At 37.1% G+C, this 24,703-nt stretch overlaps 6 protein-coding genes across 10 annotated transcripts; 2 read left to right on the top strand and 4 right to left on the bottom strand.

Moving 5' to 3' along the window:
* The first annotated feature begins 9 nt into the window (after nucleotides 1-9).
* Nucleotides 10-1,728, top strand: LOC132196588 (uncharacterized). Its single transcript, XM_059619348.1, has 3 exons — nucleotides 10-180; nucleotides 299-785; nucleotides 844-1,728. The coding sequence occupies exons 1-3, from the start codon at nucleotides 144-146 to the stop codon at nucleotides 1,121-1,123; spliced, it is 804 nt and encodes a 267-aa protein (XP_059475331.1). The 5' UTR covers nucleotides 10-143; the 3' UTR covers nucleotides 1,124-1,728.
* On the bottom strand, nucleotides 1,425-5,483 carry LOC132196585 (uncharacterized). The gene is made up of 8 exons (XM_059619344.1): nucleotides 5,243-5,483; nucleotides 4,496-4,822; nucleotides 3,987-4,221; nucleotides 3,340-3,853; nucleotides 3,088-3,277; nucleotides 2,921-3,038; nucleotides 2,370-2,825; nucleotides 1,425-2,221 (listed from the first exon to the last, which is right to left on the bottom strand). The coding sequence occupies exons 1-8, from the start codon at nucleotides 5,365-5,367 to the stop codon at nucleotides 1,772-1,774; spliced, it is 2,415 nt and encodes an 804-aa protein (XP_059475327.1). The 5' UTR covers nucleotides 5,368-5,483; the 3' UTR covers nucleotides 1,425-1,771.
* A 311-nt stretch (nucleotides 5,484-5,794) lies between these two features.
* LOC132196559 (general vesicular transport factor p115) lies at nucleotides 5,795-9,029 on the bottom strand. The gene is made up of 7 exons (XM_059619304.1): nucleotides 8,896-9,029; nucleotides 8,610-8,841; nucleotides 8,249-8,496; nucleotides 7,893-8,189; nucleotides 7,394-7,781; nucleotides 6,652-7,268; nucleotides 5,795-6,443 (listed from the first exon to the last, which is right to left on the bottom strand). The coding sequence occupies exons 1-7, from the start codon at nucleotides 8,971-8,973 to the stop codon at nucleotides 5,994-5,996; spliced, it is 2,310 nt and encodes a 769-aa protein (XP_059475287.1). The 5' UTR covers nucleotides 8,974-9,029; the 3' UTR covers nucleotides 5,795-5,993.
* A 1,187-nt stretch (nucleotides 9,030-10,216) lies between these two features.
* LOC132197618 (C-type lectin domain family 4 member M-like) lies at nucleotides 10,217-12,785 on the bottom strand. 5 transcript variants are annotated; one of them, XM_059621005.1, is made up of 12 exons: nucleotides 12,517-12,785; nucleotides 12,385-12,461; nucleotides 12,243-12,336; nucleotides 11,991-12,191; nucleotides 11,821-11,940; nucleotides 11,631-11,762; nucleotides 11,255-11,374; nucleotides 11,033-11,197; nucleotides 10,898-10,934; nucleotides 10,786-10,841; nucleotides 10,602-10,713; nucleotides 10,217-10,537 (listed from the first exon to the last, which is right to left on the bottom strand). In XM_059621005.1, exons 1-12 carry the CDS (start codon nucleotides 12,577-12,579, stop codon nucleotides 10,287-10,289), a joined length of 1,428 nt encoding a protein of 475 aa, XP_059476988.1. In that variant the 5' UTR covers nucleotides 12,580-12,785; the 3' UTR covers nucleotides 10,217-10,286. The 5 variants fall into 5 exon arrangements, with proteins under 5 accessions (XP_059476988.1, XP_059476990.1, XP_059476992.1 ...); XM_059621007.1 differs by having other exon boundaries at nucleotides 11,054-11,197; XM_059621009.1 differs by having other exon boundaries at nucleotides 11,111-11,197.
* An 848-nt stretch (nucleotides 12,786-13,633) lies between these two features.
* Nucleotides 13,634-15,882, bottom strand: LOC132196886 (lysozyme-like). The gene is made up of 4 exons (XM_059619821.1): nucleotides 15,744-15,882; nucleotides 14,138-14,323; nucleotides 14,005-14,078; nucleotides 13,634-13,949 (listed from the first exon to the last, which is right to left on the bottom strand). Exons 1-4 carry the CDS (start codon nucleotides 15,793-15,795, stop codon nucleotides 13,806-13,808), a joined length of 456 nt encoding a protein of 151 aa, XP_059475804.1. The 5' UTR covers nucleotides 15,796-15,882; the 3' UTR covers nucleotides 13,634-13,805.
* A 3,595-nt stretch (nucleotides 15,883-19,477) lies between these two features.
* LOC132196885 (lysozyme-like) lies at nucleotides 19,478-20,984 on the top strand. Its single transcript, XM_059619820.1, has 4 exons — nucleotides 19,478-19,605; nucleotides 20,260-20,436; nucleotides 20,496-20,569; nucleotides 20,655-20,984. Exons 1-4 carry the CDS (start codon nucleotides 19,536-19,538, stop codon nucleotides 20,811-20,813), a joined length of 480 nt encoding a protein of 159 aa, XP_059475803.1. The 5' UTR covers nucleotides 19,478-19,535; the 3' UTR covers nucleotides 20,814-20,984.
* Nucleotides 20,985-24,703: the final 3,719 nt, after the last annotated feature.

Below are 24,703 nucleotides of genomic sequence, written 5' to 3'. Positions count from 1 at the left end.
CATCGCGTGAGAGGAAAAGTGCGCGGTTACGCCCATTTTTAACGATGCTCTGGAATGCGAATAATTGTTGCTTTGTTGCTATTTGTGCATTGTTGACCTCAAGAGTCTGCGGCTGATTGTTGTTTTCAAAATTTTGAAAAAGCATGGATTCCCTAAATTTTATACACAAAGGAACCGCAAGTAAGTTGAGACTTAAAGCGTCTTAATTTTGAATTTTAAGTTTTGTGTTCTTGTGCTTTTTCCTAAAAAAATTGAAGAATTTCCCGGAATTTCCATTGAATGTCTTGTCTCTTTTCAGAACCGAAGAGGAATTTTCTTAATGAAAACAAGAGGCTGGTGAAAAATCTTGAAAAGCAGTTCCGTGAGGCTCACATTAGTGAGCAGAGGACACCATTGTCCAACCAGAAATACTCGAATGTCCAGCCCAAGGTCCAAACTCGCAACCACAATGCTTTCCCCACTCGCCCTGCTTCATCCTACGCCACTTCTTCGAGGGCAACTTGTTCTCAGCAACGACCGATGTCAGCAGTAACGACATGTGACGAAGGCGTCCAGTGCGAGACCAAAGTACTGCACTCTCAGGGTACCCAGACGGCAGTGGAGTCTATGCTGAGCGGTCGAGAGCTGAGACCATCAGCGGCAAGCTGGGAGGAAAGGTCACAGCTACAGCTCAGGTTGAATATAGAGGAGGAGGAAGAGTCCGTCGATCATGCCCATCAGGCTACACAGGGGACGACCAGCACTGGAGACAAACTAGTGCGTTGGGACTTGCAGTCTGATGCAGGGTAATATTTTTTATCTAGTATTTTTTCAAATATATTATATCATAATTTTGTCATGCAGTGACAAGGAGGCCAGCGTCAGGTCCAAGGCGTCTTTACCGAGTGTCAAGTCTATTGATGACAACTCCAAGCCCTTCAACGAAGAGGAACGGTTGCAGTATTTGAGCCAACTCAAGGCCACTCAGGACAAACTAATTGCTGATCTCAACCGGCTGCCAGTGAGGTCAAATACCCTGCGTGTACAGACCCGTCGACGAGAAATAGACGTCCAGTTAGACAAGGTTGAAGCCTTGATAACTGCTTTTTCTAGGCCTGGCAGATCTCTCAGTAGAAATAAATAGTAATATAACTTTGACATACAGAAAATTAGGGACCATGACAAAGAGCTGTGAATGCTAGCTTAAGTTTTGTGGATTTTTATAATGCTGCAAGTGGAAAAAATAAATTGGCGTAAAATGTATCCCCACACTTGGCATTGGTAGTGCAAAAATATGTGGCTTTAATTTGCTCTCTGCAATAATCATGGGTGTAAGCAACATAGTTTATCTTACATGAGGACCTAAAGTATTAAATATTGCAAAACCATGTTAATGCCTATTTATGTAATTTGTTGAGGTAAAAATGTGGAAATGACATGATAGATTTATTTAATACAATGACTGAGATTTTATTGCTGCACATTATTTACCACTTGTACAAAATGGAATGAAAGTTTGATTAACAATGGAATCATAAGTTCAATGAAATAAAAGTCATAAAAATCAATGAAAAAAATCTTAAAAAAACTAAAACTGCCTAGTCTAAAATACTTTTCTTACATCCACAACATCTAGATGGACGGAGTTCATTATATTATGTCTTTCAATGGACGGACGTAAAAGCTGCCTCTAACTTTAATTTCAAATTATTTAAAATCAACTCTTAATATCATAAGATTATCCCAGCGAAAACTGAACACGTAAACAATAATACATTCAGATCATAATTTCTCAAAAGCGCAGAAGGTGCACAACAAGAAAGACAGCTAAAACTATGCCAATGCTGGCCGTTGTGGTGTGACCACTTGAGAGACGGCATTTGTACATGTCGTACTTGGAAGGCGTGTCAGCCACTATGTTACTAAATTCTGATTCAACCAGTTGTCCATCAAAATAGGTGATGGCATCTTCAAATGGATATTCAAAGCCCTGCAGACACTCGCACTTGTAACCGCCTGACTCGAAGCCTCGGCCGAGAATAGGTGTGCAGTAGGACGACTTGCGATCGCATTTGTGAGTACCTTTGAAGGCATTGGGTGTGGAGTAGGTGCCTGAGCATTGGTTGATGTCCAGGGTGAGCAGATCCATGGTGACAGCAACAGCGCCCTTAAACTCAAGCCTTGCACGAAGAGCATCCCATCCAAAGAAAGGAGCAGCGTATGTGATCACCCACTTTTTAACCTGCAATAAGAAAATTAAAGCCTCGTGTCAGTTAATTTTTTTATATTAAACAAATTGAACAATAATTTCATGAAAAATAAAGGCTTATTGTTTATCAGCAAAAAATTATACACATTAATAAAGAGTTTGAAACAATGGTTTTATTTACCATTCCATTGCAGTCAAAATAGGGTCTGGTCCAGTATCCGTGGTCAACGTTGGCCGCCCGATAGAAATTGGGGTAGACTTCATATTTTTTCATGTACTCTCCTGTCTCATTGAAACGAATCTTGATTTTCATGTTGATCTTCTCGAGTGAGTCGTGGTTGGCGCTCCAACGCTGCTTCAGGAATTGGAACCACTCCCTGTTGAGATAGACCTCTTCAGTGCCATTCAAACGGGCCAGATCTTCAACCTTGAATTTGCGGGTGTTCAATTTCTCCTTAAATGCAAAAGGTGCAAATAAGGTGCGGTTGGTGAACTTGTTGCGCTCCCAGAAAGTGCCTGCCGACCAGATTTTGGAGTCACCCATGAGAAGGGCTAACGTTTCGGCAATCATCTGATCCTCTGATAAAGGAGGGTCGGCCACTCTAGTGCCAGAGTAAACCTCATACGGATCAACAATCTGCACAAATACAAAATAATCATTTGATAGAATCGTTTTGAACTAAAATTTAAGATTAACCAAAGAATTTAGTACATAATGATTGAATAATTCACCTGAAGAAATCCAGAAATGAAATTTGCCAAACGGACAGCCATTTTAGCCTCATTTCCAAATTGCTCTTCAACTCCAAAGGAAATGTCTCCATTCAGGGTCAGCTCTTGGTTGGTGTAGCTAATTACGATTCAAATAAAAGATATGATTAAATAAAAATATATTTTACCTTTTGCAGGATTTAGGTGTTACAGCAAAGATGAATCTAAGGACTTCATCAATATTCATCTTATCATGGTCCAAAGACTGCCTGCTGGTTGTGCCATTGGAGGAATTCCTGTACTCATAAAACTTGTCCAAGTATTTTTCCTTCATCCACAATGGCACTCGTTCCCAGTGTTGAGGAAGTCGATGGATCCCTAGAAATATGAAAAGCATAGAAATAAATAACATATTCAAATTTATATTAAAAGAAACTTACATGAAATTCGCTCACAGTTGAATCCGCCATGATAGTACTGCTCAGTAGTGGATCTCTCAACAATTTCCCCCAAATAGGGACGTCTCACATTTGGAGGCAGTCGATAACCTGGAAGACAACGGCACTGATAGCCACCCCTTCGGTAGCCCCATCCATGTATTGGCTCGCATTCCGTTGTGTCCTTTTTACAGCGTGCCGTGTCTGCAAAACGATTTGGCCCCTTGTTGCCCTCTCCCAGAGGGCACTGGTTTATGTCAATTCGGTCAAAGTCCATTTCAAGGACAGCAATGGCGGTGTATGATGGGTACTCAATGTGACGGAAACCGGTGTGGCGAGGGTACAGGTCAGCAATCGGCACAACGGCCGAGACAAGCCACTTGTTGGAGCGGCCACAGTCAAAGTAGGGACGGGTCCATTTCACTGGACCAGGGTCCTCGTCGGCTCCGGGAGGACCGTGGAATGAGAAAGTCTCGTTTGTGTTGTTGGCATATCTGATTTTCACATCATAGGTCACCTTGAGGAGAAATTTAATTTTTTAATTACATTAAAATTTTTAGTAATAAATTAAATAAAATTTCACAAAAAATCAACGAAATTTTAGTGTGATTGAAATAAAAGATGGAAATATTTTGGACGAATTAATTTACCTTGGTGTCCTGTCTGTTCTTGACAACGTCTGGTAACCACTGGCGGTACCATTCATTGATCCTGTAGTAGTCGGAAGCATAATCGTTACTTAGGCTGGCATTTGGGATGGCACCTAAATCTTGAACAGTGAAAGTGTTCATTGTGGAGATTCTCTGCAGGTGGATTGGGTCGTTGAAATCGTCAGCACGATAGGTGCGAGGAGCAAAGCGTGGCATGGTTTTATTGAAAAACCCTCTGCAAAATTTGTAATCTTATAAGTTCAAAATTGGCACTTGATTGTAGGCTCAATACCTCGACATCTCTCAGTGGCAACTGAGAATTACAAAAAATGTACGAATTTCACATTCAATTTGTGCAGCTCAAAATTTTCATTAATATTTTACACAATTAATTAAATGATGTTTAATTACCATCCAAAGGCTCCTGATTTTTAATTAAATTCTTAAGGAATATTTTTACTTTAAAAAAATTTTATTTCAAGTTAAAAATTATACTCGCAAATTTTTACCTGTATGAGGGTGTGTAAGAAGAATTAGGAGCAAAGTAGATTGCGCTGGCGTTTATGAGGGGGTTGGACGAGACGTCCGCCACGGTGGACAGGAAGTAGTACATCATGCCAGGGTCGTAGGTGTCATTGAGTGCCGGTCGAATGAAGCGAGACTGGAGAGTGTAGCTGAAGAAGAAGGCTCTTGAGAGAGCCATGTTGTGCAGTAGGAGAAGGGCAGTTCGGTTGGGGAAGATGGGATTGATGTTTATGTCCTTGATGTCAGGGAGGTGGGAAACACTATCCTCCGGAAGGTACAGGTCGCCGAGGTGAGCAATCGGACAATTGTCACTGTAAAAAATAAGTTTCTTATTTTAGAAAGAAAAAATCAATTAAAAACGATCAGATCAATTGATATAGAAATACATAGTGGACATAATATATGTAGTGGTTTGTGAAAATTGTGAAATAATTTATTTTAATAAAATATAAGCTCAGTGACCTACACGCGTGCAGATGCAATGATGAATAATAATTATTAAATTAATGAATCACAACAATTATGCTTATCAAAATATCGAGAGATTCCATTGCACGGTTATGAAACTTTAATAGTGGAATTTCGCAGAAAAATTAATTCTAATTATAAAGAAAGGGTTCTAACACTATAATTCAATGAATAAATATAACAATATGACGCGTAAAGTAATCAAAAGCAATTGAAAACAATAGTTAAGCAAAACCACGCCCGTGGTGTGTTAAAATAGCGACCTGTTGACTTTGTCTATGCGGTGCCTAATTTCGTCGAACGCGTCTCTCGGCTGCCATTCGAACTGGCCGACGGCGCCGTACAGCAGCACCGACAGCAGGATAAACGGCGCTGCTCGATCCATCATTATTCCATTATAATTTGCAGAACTAAACACACAAAAAACAACAGAAAAGGGCGGCAGGAATGCGATGGATGCGGAGCAAATGCGGAGCGAGACAGGTGCGCGTCGCTGCCTGGTGCCCACGGTCCCTCCCTGAATCGTTGCTGGCGCCACGCAGTGGCCAAAAATCTCAACCTCAAAATTTTCCCACAAGAAGTCATTATTGCATATTTTAATTAGTAAGATTAATTTTTTGTATTGATTAGTTAAACAAACAGAAAAAAATCGAAAATCTGCACTTTCATATAAATACTTTTTATTTCAACAGTTTTAAATGGAATTTTCTGAGAAATCAGTAACAGTCGCACGACTAGTTGATCACGACCTGAGCTGTAAGGGCAGCAACCTCATCCTCCACCTCATCGTCATCCTCCACCTGTGAAAAATGGAAATGTAAAAAAAGATGGCCAATCAAAGAATTACACATATATTTAAACTTAAAAATAACTAAAAGCAGAGGGCAGAAAATGTTAGTGACAAAACTTAAAAAAAAAAAAACAATTGCAAAAAATGGAAACAAAAATGACTAAACTAATTTTCTTTCTCTTTTTACTCAAAATAAATTATACCGTGCATCAATTAAAATTCCATCAAACTGAAATCTGAAAATTCAGGTTAGTGATGAAATGAAACGTCTGACACAAAAGAGAAAAATTAACTTGGTCCACCTTCTCCCCAAGCTCCTTCAGTCTGTTTCGGTACTTCGACAGCTTTGCTTCTTGGTCAGCCAGGAGCTCCAACAGATCCTCTTGGTCGGTGGCCGCCTTAGAGGCCTGATGTTCCAGATCTACCACCCTAGCCTGCAATCCACCCTCGTCTGCTGCTGCTTTGAGTACCGAGTTTTGGTCTCTCAACTGCGCCGAAAGAGCCATAAGCTGGTTCACCTGGGCGGCCAGATGGTCCCTCTCAGCTGTGACTTGGGCAAGTTGTTGAGTGAGGTGGGCCAGTTGCTCGTCCTGCTGGCGGATCAGCACTTTGTACTGTGCAGAGCCAACCTGCTCGGCAACCTCTTCTGGTCTGGGAGCAACTGCTTTGCCAACCTGAGCAAAGCAAAAAATTTTAAGAAAAAAAAGGAGTAATGAAATCTATATAAAATTTGGAGAAAATTAAAAAAAAAATTGTTGTGCATAAAAATTACTAGAGATTAAAATAAATTTATATGTAAAATCATTTTAGCAACATAGAAGAGGAAAATTTATCTTTTTTTTTTTTTTTTTTTTTTTTTAATTTTTTTAGACAGTGACATACCACAGACTCGAGTGCTTTTAACAATCTGCAAAACTCATGATCCAACTGCAAATCACCAGAAGCAGTTGCTGTCGGCTGAGGGTGTTTGGCCGCCTTTGCGTACGCTTCGTGTCTTGTGACGTCGGCCACCCTGTCAAGAAGGGCCTCTGTTCCAATTCGCTTGCTGATAAGCTGAATGAGAGCCAGGCGGCCAAAAGTGGCCACCGAGTCATCATTAAAGGCAACACAGAGGCCGAGGATGAAAGCACTGAGGCCTCGAACAAGTTCCTCCTCGGCCACGTCACAAACGACGGCCGTCAAGTGAGCCACAGCTCCCGAGGTGGCCAGTAGGTGGCCGACGGCCAGTGTGCAGTGGGCCAACCACTGCGCCAGTAGCTGCAGAAGGCCAAGTCTTGTCTGTGGCCGCTGGGCTTGTTGCAAAAGGACGAGGCACTGGTGCAGAAGGGAGACGGCTGGTTGGCCTGGAGAAGCAGCCAGAAGCACCCTCAACAACTGTTCCTTGGTGCCCGGATTTTCAACAAGACCGTGGCTCAGAGCAATGCATGAAAACCAATTTGTCAAAACATCAGGACTGAAGAGGCCGCCACACAAAAGTTGGCCAGTTGTCAAGCCTGCAACTGGAAATCAAGAGTTTTTTTATATAAAACTATCATGTAATTTAAATATTACACTACAAATAGATAATAAAGAAATAAATCAAGTGCAAAAATAAAAATTAATTGTACTTGAAGTAATTTTCTACCTTGCTCTGATGAAGATGGAAGCAATGTTTGTGCCAACTGTGCTTGTCCGTCCTGATTTCTGTGCAGAAAACTTTGGTAACAGTACAAAACAGCACACCTGAGTGCCAAAGGTTGTTTCTCGTTGACCATTGACATCAGGAGAACAACAAGAGCAGTTCTAGGAGGGTTCGAAGGGGCCATGACGTCGCCCAGAAGATTTTGGTTTTCACTGCAGCCCCTGATGACTTCAGCCACTGCGCAGACAGTTTCGGTGAGGACGTCTGCAGGCACGCCGGATGCCATTAAAGAGTCGCATAGACTACCGAGGAGACCACAAGCTCGCATTACTTGTTGGCAGGAGGCTGTGGCCTGTGCAGGGTTCGCCGGAGCGACCATCGTTCGAACAACCTAAAAATTTATTTTCAAGAATTTTTTAAAATCACTTTAGGATCAATACATATTTATTTGAATCTGAAGTCATTAATTAACAAAAATTAAATCACCAATATCTATTAGTACCTGAAGAAAACAATGGCAATTTGCAGCTCTTTGTGCTGGCCACCCATCTTCGCTACCTGGTTGTAGCATGGGCTGAAGTCTTTGAATGTAGCTCCCTTCTTTGAAGAAATTCTGATTACTGGGGTTGGCCTTGAGAAGATTCAACATCAGCAGCAAACAGTCTTCGACCACAATGCCTCCGTCTAAACCCCCTTCGCTGTTGATCACCTCTAAAAGTCTGTCGAAGGCGCTCTCAAAAGCAACAATTTTTTGGATGTTTGCGTTGCCTTTAGTCAGAGCAATAAGTAACAAAAGAGCCTGTAGGAAAATTTGAAACATAGTTTTAACTAAATTAAAATTGTATTTTAGAAATTTACATCGTTTCGAACAACTTCTCTGGAGTCACTGAGCAAGTCCATAAGTTTCGAAACGCCCATGGGACTGATCAAGACCAGTTCCTGAACTTGGCGAGGTCTGTGGGTCAACATGCTGGAGAGCAGTTTTACTGCAGGCCAGCGAATGTGGAATTCAAACTCCTCCAATAGCCCCAAGACCAATGATACATTGTCTGGTTGTTTAATGAAAATTTCAGTAAATTGGCCACCAACTGAGTCATGCCCTCTCTCTGAAACAAGTGTTAGAATTTTTTTTAGCAAAAAAATTATTCAGATTTAATTTAAAGTTAAAGATAATACATAAAGTGATTAATTTAATCTCTAAATTATGAGCACTGAGCACCTTCTTCCTCCTCGAAAGTCTCAGGGGACATGACGTTGCACAGTGCGTCCATCACATATCCGACGGTCTCCGGGTCGTTCCTGTCGTGCACCAAAACCTGGCACAGGGTGTCCATGCCCTGTGCCCCGACCTCGACCCTGTAGTTCTTGGACAACGCCTTGAGCGCCCGGCATGCGTCGCGCCTGTCATCCAAAAGGGTGGACGTTTGCACTCGTTCAATCAGCCGCTCCACCTGAAAATGGGTCGGTTTTATTAATGAGCGGATGGACCTTTCGATGGTACTCACCGTCTCGGCTCCTGAGGGCACCTGTCCCGGTTGCGGGGCCCCCAGGACGGACTTCAGTCCGCTCTTGAAATACTCCATCCATACACGTAAACAAATCCTCCCCTGGCTAGTTATGTCTGCAAATCACAGATGGCGCTGCTTCGTTTATTTTCCTTTTTTTAACAAGCTCACAGATTTTCTGACGAAAAGTTTTACAAAATAAATGTTTACAATGGAAGAAATTTATAAATAATATAAATACGGATACTTTTAGATTTACATTTTGGTTAAAAATAATTATAAAATAACCACATATTCACCGCTTTTTTTAACTCAAACGTTTTCTCGCAATATCGCAACCAATCGGAGAAGCGATTGAGATGCGGGACAGCCAATGAATGTCTTTATGAATAGAACATGTTCATACTTGTCTAGTTTTCTTGTTATTACTTTGCACGAATTAGGTGTTGTGATGAAAGAACGAAAATCCGCTAAAAATCAGTCATTATTGTCATTAACTCATAACTATTCGTTCTCCGACAAAGAATTTGGTTATTGAGTTCATCTATTTCATCAGTAATAAAAGTGCCGTGCCATAAAAATTTAATTGGTGCTTTGAAGAAGTTGGACAAAAATCAAGTTATCTTCATCTTCATCCCGTGGAACTGTCATGCCTGTGCCAGAAACTTCCAGACACGAAGGTAAAAACACAATTTATTTATATTATCAAAATTTGTTAAATTTCTTAATTCTGTAGGTAAAAGACAAATACATAACAACATCTAGAGAAAAAGATATTGAGACTTTTTTCTGGAAAACTAGCTTTATTTTCATTTTCCTTTCGAAAATTTCATTTATTTTGTGTTATTTTGCTTTCTAATCAGACACTTTGAGACTGCTTGGAGTTATATTAGCACGTTTTTACAAATCTTCCACAAATTTTGTAAATTTTATTTAGAATCTAAAATTGAATTAATGCCATGATATTTTATCGATGTTTACATATATCTTTTTTTGCGCAAATTTTTATTTACATGGAATTTCTTGTTCTTTAATATAGAGCATGTTTATAGCTATTGAAAAATTTTATAAGTTTTTGAAACAAAAATGGATCAATTCAATTTTTTACAAAAATCATAAAAATTTGTACAAAATGTCTATGGCACCATGTAATACACAAATTCAAATTTAGTAATGCTGTATAAGTTAACGATTGCATTATAATAAGTTTTTTATAAATTTTTTTCATATAGTTTCTGGAAAAAAATACAGAATTAATTTTTTGAATATTTTTTTTCTTTTAATCTCGTAAGTAAGAATACAGAAGATTTAAATGCTACAAAAGGGGCGAAGAAAGGTGCGTGAGATTTCCCTTGGCTTAATTAATTAATGAATATCAATCAAGGCGTCAATTACTGCTGCAGCAGGTTGTTGAAGTACTTGCAGTCGGGGCCAAGTTCGCAAATGAAGTAGTCGTCGTCGCTGCACTTGTAGTCGATGAGGCGGCCGCCGTTTGTGTGCAACTCGAGGCACGTCTCCTTGCCCTCGCCGAAATCGTTCGGCTGTCCACTGGACCACCACGTGTCGTCCACGCGGTGTCCGGTCGACCAGTAGAAGTGGCCTGGAATGTGACCGATGTCACTGCCTGACAGCCAGTAATAATCTTTAATTATGGCAAATAAAATAAAATCATTATTAAAAAACTTAATAAAATGTAAAAATATTACTATTTTTTATGGGTGCTGCCTCGAATAAAGTTTTGCGTTCTTCCTCGGTTTCGATGCTTGCCAGTTGCATTCCAAATCGGTCACAAAATGCCTTTGCCTTGTACCAGTCCGTCTAATTTTTTTTTTTTCAAATATTTAGTTTACATTAAAAAAATTATCATAATAATTAATATATTTTCCTAACCTCAACTGTGCTAAAATAATATTGCCCAGTTGAAAGCGCTGTCAAGGTGAGACGACCTAAAATGATTTTTAATTAATTGCAAGAAAAAAAATCTAGAGTTTTCGAAACCAACCAGCTTTAGAGCAGTCTGACAATAGTTTAATTTCAATCTGAAATGAAAACGGAATTTGTTAAACATTTGATTTATATATTTTATAGTTAGATTATGTCAAATGATGATGTATAAGTTGAAGAACAATTTCTCAACTTTATTTAGAAGAAGAAAAACCTTTTTAAGGGATTCGGCAGCCCTGCTTAGGAAATTGGTCATTTCTTGTCCTCTTACTTGCGACTCGTTGTTCAACTGCTCAATCTGCTTACTAATGAGCAGTGAGCTTTCTCTCACGTCCCGAGCGAGCGGCGAAACAAGAGCCTATTTAAAATTATAAAAAAAAGGAATTTTCGGAATTTGAAAAAAAAAACATCAAACCGTAATTTTTTCGTCCAGATCTTCAATCGTCTTCTCGCGGTGTTGGTCCAGCTCAGTCAGCTTTTCGTCAGCACGCGCAAAGTGCGCGTTCATTTCGGACAGTATGGTTGTGTTTAGAGACTTTAAAAAATAAATAATTCAATGAGTTAAATTAATAATTTAAAGTTCATTCATTATTTAATTAATGTTTAAATCAACTATTTTATAACCTTTTAAAGGAAAAGATCAAATTCTCTAGAAATTTAAACAAGGATTATTAATAAAATTTATAGAAAGATTATATTTTTCTATAAAAATATATGTTTAGATTATGAAGAGACGTTTCTGCTTCATAAAAGTTTAATATCTGTACTCCTAGAAATTAAAATTAACTCACATAAAACATTTCTTCAACACTTCGTTTCTGGATGTCCCGGGCAAGTTGTTTTTTCTCTTCAGTTTTGTCCACCTTCTCCATAAATTTATTCATCTTTCGCTCAACCTCAACCACCATGGGTTCCAGTTTAGTCTTCAAAATTAATTAAAATTAAAAATTACCATATAATTAGTATCAAAATAAAGCTCACCGCAATTCTAGTTTCCAAGCTTTGAATTTGCTGACTGCGACCAATGTCCAGTTTTTCACTTTTCAATGCCATGTCTGAGAGTTTTGCGTACAACTCAGTCAGAATAGTGGTTTTTATCTCCTAATATTTAAAATTACAACTCGAAAATTTTAAAATATTCACAAAATTACGCCTAACTTGACGTCCAAAAAGTTCAGAGTGCTGACTTTGTCCTGCTCGAATTTCTTCATGGTGAGCTCAAATTTTCCATCCACCCTGGAAATTCGCGTTGGCAATTCTTTCAGGGCCGACGTCAGCTCGTTTTCGAAAGTGGAAAGTTTTGTGTGGATTTCCTTCAGTGAACACTCACCCTTCAAAGCGTCGACGGAAATCTTTAAGAAATTAAAAAAATCCATTGAACTTTCCACATTATAAATACTTACATCTCTGCCTGCGTTTTCAATCAGGTTGTCTCCGGCCATATGTCGCAAAATTTGTGCGATTTCGTTCACCTTTTGCTCCAGAGTCGTTTTGTACCTTTAAAAATAATTGTAATTCTTCCTGCCATCAAAATAATATTCTCACTCTTGAGTCGCTTTTTCGATTTCCGCCCTCAAAAACTCCATATTGCCTGAACATGGGTCGCTGCCCGGAGGGCACTTCTGAAAAAATTCAGATAAAAAGAATCATTTTCATAAAAAGATTATAGGTTTGTACCTTTGAGTGGACGGAAAGAACGCCAAAGGCCGCGATCAGCAGCAGAAATCGTGTCGTCTCCATCGCCGCCGTCTGAAGAATGAATGCCGCACCGATTTGTGTAAAAACTGGTGCATCTCATTTCCCCATTCATTTTTTTTTTAGTATTTTATTCCCCGCGAGTCAATACAATAGTAATTTAATAACAGGGCACTCGCACCCGTCTCTTGGTCGCGCCGGGCCGACGGACGACCCCGTTCTTGACCTCCCCATCGATTGTCTAGCTCCCATTGTCCAATTGCCCATTCATTCGTTGGCACTTGTTGCCAATATCTGGGCAAGGTCTGCTCACGGAATTAGTTTTTTGAACTTTTTACTCTTTTGCCTTGGTGTGTTAATTGGGATTAAAGGAAAGTATTACGTCAAGGGATTATTTAGTGGCGAGCAAGAGTTACTTTTAACTAGGCTGGATTTTACTTTTATGTCATCCCAGCACTCGCAGCCCCGTTGCATCATAAAATATGTCATTTTTGACACACATTTGTGAAGGGACTTAATGGTCAATCTCACGTACACAATGAAAAATGAAACATTTCTATTTTAATTAATTTTTAAAATTGTTTTTACAGCACATTATGTTTTTACTGAATTCCAAAAATTAATGATTCTTAAAATTATATTGCTTTTTCTATATGTATAGTTCCGTTTTAATAATTTTTATTACAATTATTTTAAACCTTTTTTCCTATGGCGCACGTGAGCTTATTATTAGGCTATTGGGTTGGTCTGTGTGTTGGTTTTAAGCCTTGAAACATAGCAATGGTAATTCTTCAATTTCATCTCTATAGGTTCTCTAATTTTATTTCAACTGAACCTGATAAATAACCTGATATAAAAGTTAAAAATTAATTTATATTTCCTTTTCGTAGCACCAAAATTCATTCAGTTTGATTTTTTTTTGTCTTCTCTATACTGGTTTTTAAAGTTCCCAAAAAATGGTATTAATCAAAACAAATAATTTTATATTTTGGAATGTTCTTCATTGTTTGCTAATAGAAGATTTTTTGTTTAATAATTTTTGAAGTAAACCAAAATTACATTTTATATTTTTTTTCTGACAATGAAATGAAAAAAGACATTTGATGAATATGACATTATTTATTGTGTTTAAAATACAGTTCAAAACACAGATAATACAAAATTACAGATTTTCCCTATGCAATTCTAGATTTTCAGTTGGCATTCATCAGGATAAAAAAGTTTTAAATTAAATTATAGTTTAACAAGATGGATTTTGATTCTTGAATTTTTTAACCGAGAGTTTGCACATGGTTGATGCAAGTGGTGTACTTTTGTTCGTAGATGGGGTCCAACGGGGCTCCGCAGCCGTATCCTCCAAGCTTGTGGATGCGCGCAAAGTCAGTGCAGTCCACACTGCCGTCCCGGTTGCAGTCCTGCAAGATGAAAAGGTAAGAAATACTCGTTATGATTTAAATTTTTTCGACTCACCTGTGAGTATTTGGTCATGTACTGTTGAACCGTTAATGCGGCGCAGTAGGGGTCAACCGTGCACCTGCCATATGCTGGAATTTGATTTTTTTTTTTTAAATAATTGTCAGGAATGTTGCTAAGTATTTTAAACCTCCGTCGGCGGATGGGTTGTCGCCCTGAAGGACGGGTTTACCGGCGTCCGACCAGTAAGCCCAGGTGATCCTGAACAGGCCGCACACGTCACCACTGCAGGTCAGGGTGCGGTTGCAGTTTGAAATAGCTTCACAAATGCATCCCAGACACTCGACACTCAGAGGACCAGTTGCGCCCTGTTGAGCTGAAATTAGATTCAATTTTAAATACTTTTTTTCTCATGAAATCTAAATAATTGCTTTATTTGATCCAACTCTTTAAAAATACTCCTTAATGACATAATAGAATGAAATCATAAAAAAAAGAACAACAGCGACGGTCGTGGTTACAATTTCAAATTGTTTATTTACTATTATTGTGAGAAATACCTATAATGTTTGTTATTCAATTAAAGACTTGATTTCACTAATGCCAATTAATTTTAATAATTTTTAATTAATTTTTGTATTAATAAACTTAAAAAATAAAATAAATTTTCAAAAGTTTGCTGTACTAAATTGTCAATAGTTAAATTTCAAATTAAATTATTTTATAGAGCTAATCACACAATGCTCATTTAATATAAAATTGCAAACGCCATTTATTTTATTTTTTATTTTTTGATAAACAAAAAAATTGAGCCAATTTGCTTTTTTTATCTTTATTGTTGTGATTGCTTTTTAATCTAGTAATTTAATGGATCAATCGGGATCAATGATAACAGTTGTGCTGGGTTAAAAGTGCAAAAGTTCAATTGGTCTGCATCTCATCGTCTGAGAGATTGAAAGTTCACTGACCGGCCGTTATACAAGTTCTTGAACACAGAGGGGCCTCCTCCGCTCGACTTATACTTATTATTGCTATGAAAAACGATTATTTCTTCACTTGTTATCTTTGAGACTCAGAAATATAATTACCACAAGAAATCAACTGAATACTTTATAATTGATCGCGCGTGTCCGCCAAGGGAAACGTGTTGACGGAGTCAATTTTTAAACTTTGATTCTAGATCTTTCATGTATAATTATTTTTCTAGATTTTAAAATATTACTTAGATATGAAAAAAAATCTGTTAAATATTACGAAAATAGATTTTTATTGCCGTCTTCCGAGAATTGTCTCCTGTGGCGACCGTCGCCTTGGCTGCAGCCGCGCGTTTTGTTACAAAAGTCGCACTCAAGGTGAACATCTCGGCATTTAACAGCGCCTTTTATCCGCCTTTTATCGTCTTTCTCTTCACACCCAGACGATTCTAATCAGGTAATTGAAGGGGGTCTCAGAACCGACAGGGAAAATATATTTGGAATTCCACAGAAGATTTTCCTCTCTTGACCTCTAGGGTATAATTTGAATATTAAGGCTCTCAAATTTATGGGCCAGTATGAAGAAGTAACAAGCGAATATTTCTTCAGAATAAAAAATTTATCTTTCTTCGATTATTGAACATCATCGTGACATTTTAAATAAGCAATGCGACAGCAGCAAAATTTAAAAAAAAAAACTTTTTTAATTCAACTTGTTTAGGTCCATTAGTGACATAATTAGAATTTTATTAATAAGTTTAAAATAATTGCAATTGTGTTAATTATAGTTTTAAAACTTGTGGTAAATGAGTTGTAATATACCTGCAGTCAGGGGTGCGAAAAGGGCGAGGGCGAAGAAGAGCGCGGGCAACATTTTGTGGGTTGTGTGCTCTGATCTGCTCGAGGCGCGACTCAAAATTACACTGGCTGCCTGAGCACCGCGAGCGGTCGCTCTCCAGTAGACAAGACATCAGGACCTTCGTTAGGTGGGGCTCAGCTAGTAATTTTTTAGTAATGTGCGACGCTGAGTTCAAATAAATTATATAATTATGGGCAGTAATTGCCTTCTGATACAATCAATAAAGACACTTTGCAACTAAATTATTAACGTTATTTTTAATTTAAAACAATGATAAATTTAACACCATTATTATTTCTTACTTTTTATCTATTTTGCAATTTTAAATAATTATATATTTATCATTCAATAGACATTTTTAATTTTACATCAACATATGTGAGTAAAACTTTCATTAAGTTTTATAGTTTATTCGTTGTTAAATAATTATATTAAGTTCAAAAAATAAAGAGCTTGCAATGAGAGATTTTAAAGATTGTAAATAGAGAATGTTACTTTCATGGTTTGGCTGCTTCGTTTTACATTCTTTATTATATAATTATTGAATCAATGTCGGAATTTAATAAATGTCAAATTACAAATTAAAACACGAATAAATAAATAATCAATCAACATAATACAATGAATCGCAATCAATAATAAAAGTTGAGTATGGCATGAGTTTAACAGTCTCAGGCCCGATGGTAAGGAGACTCTGAAGGGCTGCTAGGAATAAGGATGAACGGGTTAGCCAACTGACACTGCGTGTGCCGCTGAACGGTGAGTCAGGTCGGCGTGAAAGTGCGCGGGTCAGAGGGCAAAACCGCGTAAATTGACGAAACAGTGGGAATATCGTGCAATTTCAAAAGCTCCTTTTCTCTTCCTTAAGACAAATAAAATTATTTCTGCCCTCTATATCTCGCAGAAAATTGCAAACAAAAAAGAATTCCCCAGAAGCTTTCGTATTACGCAAAAAATAAACAACTGTGACGACGTAAAATTTTTTTAATAATAGTTATTTTATACAGTGCATCCTATCAAATTATTTATTCTTTTATTTAACAGGATGACTGTCCAAAACATTTCGCGGATGCACACGCGGACTTCCTTTTAACACAAAAAAGTAAACAGGAGGCAAAACCAGAACTATTTTTAACCACAAAAAAAAACTAAATTGATTTACGAGACACGGAACCTAAAGAGGAAAACCCCTCGGACGGTCAGCGTCAGCAACACGCGATAAAACTTTATAAGCCATGCAAAATTTGGTCGCTTTTTCGTCGACTTTTGATGGGTATGAAGGCCGCTGCACACAACCAAGGCTGCGATTGTCTCGTGCCGACTCTCCTGGCGCGAAGAGAGAAGCGATTATTATTCTTAATTAGAGCAGCTGGCGAACACCGCGCCTTAGCATTGTTCTCCGAAACGACGACGAATTAAAAGTTATACCCACGCGAGGCTCAATTTGAATTCAAACAAAAAGATTTTCTTTTATTTGGTTTGTGGTAGTTCATTTTCTTTTCTGGAGGTGCGTTGTGCGACCTTTGGCCCTGACCGATGGCAATGAAATCGGCGGTGCGTGGCGGGCCAATAAAGTTGCGAATTTGCGTGTGTGACGTTGATCGTTTGCGTCACTCACGACCTGCTCTGCGAGAAAAATCGCTTCCCAAGCCGTGCACTAGCGCACAAGGGAAGAAACGCGATTTTATTATTATTATTTTTTTTACTCAAGGGAATCGTTTATTCACATGAGTGCACGTTCCGAAATTTATGATTTGTTTCTGAGGATTTGCCCTCATTTTTATATCCATATTTACGCAGTAAATAAATACGTATATATAAATTTTGATTTTAATAAATAGTTTGAACTATTTATTCATCCACCTAAAGGTGGGTAGGACATGAGGTGCATTTAATTATCACACATCATTTTAGTCATCCAAATTCATAATTAAAAAATTAAAGTTAATTAATATTCTAATCAAATAATAAAATTTTCCAGACTAGTTTGGAAGGAAATTCAAATTTCAAATTTATTGTTAGAAACAGATGGGTAAAATGAAGGATCGTCTATTTAAATTATATATTTAATACAGAAAAGCTCAAATTGAAAATTAATCTTGATTCCATTTTATGTTTATGTAAAATTAAAAATTAACATTTTAAAATCACCTATTTTGCTAAAAACCTGACTTTTATCAAATTTGAGAATTTCCTAATTTTTAATTTTTCCAACAAAGTGGCCCTTTTTAAATAATATTTCATTTAATCTTGAAAAACAATTTGTTTAATTTCTGCTTCTAAAGTTTCCGCCTGAAATAATTTATTCTACCAAAGAATATAAATAGCAGAATTCACGATAAAAGATGATAACTTGGGCATTTATTTATATCGCAAATTCCCAGCAAAGATTTAAATACACGAGGAAACAGTGAAACACTCATTTAGAGTATAATGCTTATTAGCCTTTCTTAATTTTAAAATATATTTAGTAATCTTTATCAAGACTGATTAAGACACCACATTTTATGATCCAAGTAGGAGCAATAAAACTTTGAATAAAATATATTTAATATTGGCCATGAGCAAAATTATTCAACGTTTATTATTTATGCAAGAAAATGTCGAAAATTCACATACAGTTCGTGCTTCTTTTCAACGCTTTCGTCTGAAGTTTAATTTTAAATTCGTTGCGTAGTTAAATAATTTGAAATTTGAACAACTGTTATTTAATTGCGGCGCAATCAAGAGCCGCAGCATTTAATTTACGCGTTTATTACGAACGCAATTTTTGTCACGTAAAGATGACGTCATATTTTGGCGCCGAGCCTGCATCTCTGCAAGAGCGACAGTTTCACACATGAATAAGGTTGCATCACACATTGTCAGTCGGCTTAATTATTATTTTATCAAGTTTCCAGTGACTGTCATTTGCGCTAATTGTGCAAAGAGAAACTATATTAACTAACTCATACTAATTAATATTATGTTATAAAAGTATTTGATGTTAATGTAATGTATAAGTGTCTCAATCTTTATTATTATTCTTTAGACTACCTTTTATAATTCTAATAAATATTTCGTCAATTGATTTTACCCTCAAATTTCATTCTTTACTAACTTCATATTTGGAATAAAGAAATAAATCTTGAAGGGTGAAATTGAACCTCAACAAAGCTTACAGGAGTAAAATTGTTTTGCTAATGAGAATTTGACATTTAATTATTATCACTTATTTAAAATTACTCTGGATGGACATAATTATAAACAAGAAATTCAAATAATACATAGTATGCTATAAATAAACTTAATTGGCAACTATACTATAAAATTTCTGGAGGACTTCTGGTGAATTCTTAGCTGATATAATCATCCTATAAAGCATAAATTATATCTATGCTTTTAAATGCAAATTAAATTAGTGAACATTATTCGCACTGTATTTGGGAAAAAACAATCAAGCTGGTTAGAAACTGGTTCTTGACTGATTGTGAGAGTCGCCAAAATGCAAAGCTCCCAGGCGCAAACCATCTGCCACGAGAGCAAATTCGCGTGCCTGTTTGTTGTGGCCGCGCGATTATTGTAATGTGTAATTTGCGTTGAGATTTGCAAAAAGAGCGAATGACGGAGAGACGAGAGAGACGCGAGAGGAACGTGACTGAAAAATGGCCAGGGGGCCACGACCGCGCACTTAAAAGGTTCTGCTCCCGCGCCGCCTCCGCATTCGCTCCTCTGCTCTACCCTGATCTATCTGCAATCCCAACCTAGATTGCAAAATGTTCAGAGTGATCGTTTTCGTCGCTGTCTTCGCAATTTTTGCAGCATCACTTGAACTACCAAACACAGGTAAGAAGAAACTTGGTGTAATTATTTGTTTCATTCTAATTTTATTTTGGCATTAATGAGGCTTTAAATTAAGATAAAGTTTAAAATTATTTAATTAATAATAAATTATTTAACAATGTTTTGTTTGACATAAAAATGAAAAATTTAAAAAAAACTTGGTAAAAGTTATATATTTTAAATGTTTCTTGTAGGGTCCACTCTCACTCTCACTTTACAAATAATTTAACTAAATCTTGTTGTGTTTTAGTAAAGTTTTTTTTGTTTTTTGCTAAATTTTCCAACATTTTTCATTTTGATTATATTATAATTATGCTAGCAAAATAATATTTTAACGACCCGAAACTTTTGCAGTTCATGATTAAAAATTTAAACTGAGTTAACCTTACAAATTGCAAAGTATTAATAGCTTTTAAGTTTATTTTGCAAACTTTTATGTCTTCATTCCACATAAAATGGCAATTGCAATAAATTTAAATGCCCTGATAAAGACCTTACAGTTATAAATCACGAACATACCTTCCAACTGACACATCCATTTGCAGACCCTGAGAAAGAGTCAATTGTGCCTCCGAGCAAACATGCCATGCCCACATCAGTCACACGCTCTTTTACTTTTGCACGATTTTTATTCAAATGTTTATTGTAATTTTTAAGGTTTCGAGGCGGAAATGTCGATTGAATGCTTGGGCTGTGTCTGCGAAGCGACAACCAGATGCAACCTGAACTACAATTGCACGCAGGGTCTGTGCGGCCCAATGCTCATCTCCGAACCCTACTGGTTTGACGCTGGCCGACCTGTCATCGATGGGGATAACACTAATTGGAGCGGAGGTAACTTTTCTCATGACTCTCATGAAATCATTTTTTATTGTAATTGCTCGTTTCCTTAGCCTTCCATCGGTGCGTGACCGACCCCGTTTGTGCTGGGGCCACAGTAAGAAAATACATGGCCAAATACAGACAGGTATTTTTTTTTTTTTTTTTTTTTAATTTGGAATACTTATACTAAATAAAGTCACGTATTAAAAAAAAAACTTAATAATCCTCAGGATTGCAATGGTGATGGAAGGATTGACTGCGATGATTTTGGTCGTCTGCACTACTATGGTGGCTACAAGTGCCAAAAGAGAATCGAAGGCACGCAATACTGGCGGCAGTTCATGGAATGCCGAGCTGCCACCAACCAGCTAGGTGGACAGTTTAGGTAGATGGGAAAATGGGAATTTCTTTAATTGCTTCCACGGACTTGCAAAGACTCTAGAAAATTTTAAAGCTGAAACCTAGTAATTTATTTTCACAAAATGGACTTTTGCTTTTATGACTGATTGATTATATTGGAGAAACGGTCGGCTTATTTAAACTTTGTAATTTCATGTTGTGTTCAATAAATTATTTTTTGTAACAATTTTACTTTATTTTAAATGCCAAATTTATTATTATTAAATATTTTGTTATGGATGTTTCGTTTAAATATATTCAATTATTTAAAACGAAGCTAGTAAAGATTTGTCTTGCTTGCTTTTTTCAATGGTTAGAAAGTGGAGACGTATTTGTTGGAAGATTTTTTTTTCTTTTAGAGATCATTTTTCAGTTTGCATAATATAACATAAAAATCTGATTTTGAGGTTAAAATAAAAATTGAACGAACTTTTAAAACTTTGATCTAAAAGCCTTTTATACTGTTAAGGGCTAAGTTAGTGGGCTCAATCGGCTCAATATTCATGGCCCTTTGATATTGAGAATTTATCCTAGAATTCTTGTTTAGTAGAGACCCCTGGAGAAGGATTACTGAACTAACAGACAATAATTTGCTTATTTATTATTCAGTTATTACTATTCTCAAACAGAGTAGTCAAAAGTTAATGATGAGGAAGCGGTAGTAAGAAAAATTACAAAAATAAACACAGATTAGAGCTCAATGAAGGGCGTGGGCTAAAAGTAAGAAAAAATGCAAAAGGAAAGTTTCTTGCCTGAATTGTTAATTAATTGCTGCCAATATGATCATTTTGAAAGAAAGTTTTATTAATTTTCAGAATATGCTTATTTCGAAAAGTTAACTAAATCATTGTGCAAATTTTTTTCGGTAGAATCAATTTTTCTCCAAATTTTGATAATCTTGAAAAATTTAGAGAGTTTATACAAAATAATATGCATGAGCTCTTTATTATGTCACAACTATACAATGCCTCATCTGTTTGCCAGTCGCTGTTTCTGGCGAAGTTTGCGTTTTACAGCCCCCGCGGGAGGGGGTTGCTTTTGGTTTTGGTGTATGAGATAAGGGTGAGTAATGCGCGTGTGTGCGCGCAGGGGGCGCGCGGCTGTGTAATTAATGGGCAGCGGGCGCACTAATTTGCATGCTGCTCGGCCGACCACTAATTTATTCGGGGAATTAAATCTCAAGAGAGCAACCAGTGGCTTTGCCGTGTGCATTTTATTCAGATCAGATGCAAAGTCACGCCGCGCGCACAAACGAAAAGACTCCGAAGGTCTTGCGTGCGCCTTTTCACTCCGTTTCCTGTTTGCTCTTTTCCTTTCGGAAAAATCAGTTGAATTCACCCGCACCCAATCTGAGAGTGTAGCAAACCGCGGATTAATTGGTTGAGGGTGTGAAAAGACAAAACGAGATGTGGTTTCGATAATTACGCCCTAATTAATCAATTAGAAAATTTGCGGAAAAGAAACAGAAACGTCTTGCAAAACAATCCGTACTAATTCAGGGGCGGATCCAGGTGCATTAAGAAAAAAATTGTTATGAAAATTGAATACAGACAACTTAAAAAAATTCTGATAATCGTACAAATTTTAAAGATTTTTTCTACTAATTTTAATAAAATTCAATTTGGAAAATGCAGGGACGGTATGATGGGTTTCAAAGTTTCTCAAGTATTTTTTTTTTTTAATTTGTAACATAAATAAAATATAAAGGAAATCAAATGTATGAAATCTTTAACAATTAAAAGTTTTAAAAACACAAATTATGTCCTTGACGATGATATGGAATTAGTGTATAATTTTTTGATTATTTGAATTTTTAAAACCAGAAAGGAGGTTCGCACGCCCCTGTTGAATCTCAAGATTTGCTCGTCGATGTCGCGGCGACGTCATTAGTGCCGCTAAAAAATCTTTGCGGCGAGTTCCGACCGAGTTGGCCGGAAAAAAGAATCTCGCACGTGCAATAATTGGGCTATTAATTAATTAGCGAGCGCTTTTCGCGCCAAATCGAGCGGAGCTACCAGCGCGCTCGGTAATTAATTCGCTAATTGACTGGTTCCGACTGATGATGGGTGGGTGGGCGGCTCGCTGGTGAAGCGAACCGCGTCGCAAAGAAGTTAAATGTACGCGAGATGAATAAATAAATACACACACTTCGAATGAGTAAACCTCTGTTCCACAAGCGCTCTGTGTGCAGATATTATACAATCATTCTTGTTGCGAATTTTGATTAAATCATTTGATTAACCACCCACGGCGCTATTCAGCTGGCTCATGTATGCAAATATCATAATTAATTTCTGCTCAGTTAATACGGATATGTTTAGGAAAAAATTGTCTAGAAACTGAAACAAGTCGAACGTTAATTTTATATTCAATTTTACTTTTTGTACCTTTGTGGAATGGTTATGGTATAAATGTTTTCAACATTTATCGGAAGAAAGAAAGAAACAATATCTGAACTCCCTGATCAAAGGCCTTGATTTAATTAATTATTTACTCTGAATTGAAATATCATACAAATCAGCGCGATATACTTTAGCAAAAAAGCTCCATCGCTCATCAAAAGCCACAAAATGAGTATGCACATTGAATGAAGCATACAATTATATTTTAGAAAATTTTAATAAAATTAAAGAATCTATTTACTTTGTAAAAATATTAGTTGAATGGAGTATTTTTGTTTAAACTATTGGACATTTCGCTAAATTAAAATTATTTTAGCTTCACTGTTATTCAGTTATACTCACTACAAAAATCAAATTTTTATTCAATGGCATATTAAAACGTCTACTGAAAGTTTCATATCTCAGATACATAATTAAACTAATAAAAACCTATGTATTTTTTAATTTTTTGTATAGTTTGCGATTTTTTTTTCACTATGAAATCGTAATTTAGTCTTGATTTAGCATGAAACATTATTTGAATTTTTGTCGCAAATTATTTACCACGTCTCATGAATTGAAAACTGCATTTTTTTTAACACAATCTGTTAAATGTAGGTGAAAATTAATGCAAAGAACAGTTCATTTTTAGTAAAAATTAAATATTTTTTTTTCTTGTTCAATGTTTCACCATAGTTCTCAAATTTTAATTAAATAAATACAGTATCACAAATTATTAAAATGATCGTTGTATTTAAATAATCGTGAGCACTTTTTCCATCGCTTCAACACAATTATTTTAGTGAAAAACGATCAAACAAATTCAGTATATCATCATTTGTTCCTCAATCTCTATCCCTGAAATAAACAAACACTTGATCTTGACACATTCATTTTATTGACAGGAATTTCAAAACAATTATCAATTGCAAAACGGCGTGGAAATTAATTTAATAAAGCGTGGTGCGAGGTCGTGCTGCTGTAACACTCGTAACTTGTTGAGTTGCGAGCGAGAAAAGGCGCGCACGTGTTCAATCTGATTAGTTGGCTTTTGTGCTCATTATTATGCGGCGCGGGCTCGCTTATGATAATTATTGCACTCCTTCATCTCTCACACAAATTTATTTATAATAACAATAAAGAAACGTATAATAATGTTCGTCCTCGGCGTGCACCGCTGTTGCACAGAGCCCCGACCGGGGAGAGAAAAAAAGGGATGGGCGTTTTGTGGCAAAAGTCGATGCGGAGGAAGGGCGGCCTGGCGATGAGCTGAAGAGCGAAACGGTCTCGGTGCAGATAGAGGGACGAGCAGAGGAGAGGGGCGCCGCGTTCTCAGTATTGATCGGCGCCCGCTCACTCGCTCGCTCTTCGTCGTCGCCGCCGTCGTCGGCAGCCCTCCCTGTATGTATGTGTATATTTACGGACGCGGTGGAATCTGCCAAGAGGCTCGCTCGACCCGCGTATTGATTTCCCCGTCGCATCCGCTTTTCTCCCTGCGA

This window comes from Neocloeon triangulifer, unplaced genomic scaffold, assembly GCF_031216515.1.
Source record: "Neocloeon triangulifer isolate White Clay Creek 2 clone unplaced genomic scaffold, ASM3121651v1 ptg000012l, whole genome shotgun sequence".
In the NCBI taxonomy this organism is placed as follows: Eukaryota; Metazoa; Arthropoda; class Insecta; order Ephemeroptera; family Baetidae; genus Neocloeon; species Neocloeon triangulifer.
This window is presented reverse-complemented; position numbering and strand designations above follow the sequence as displayed.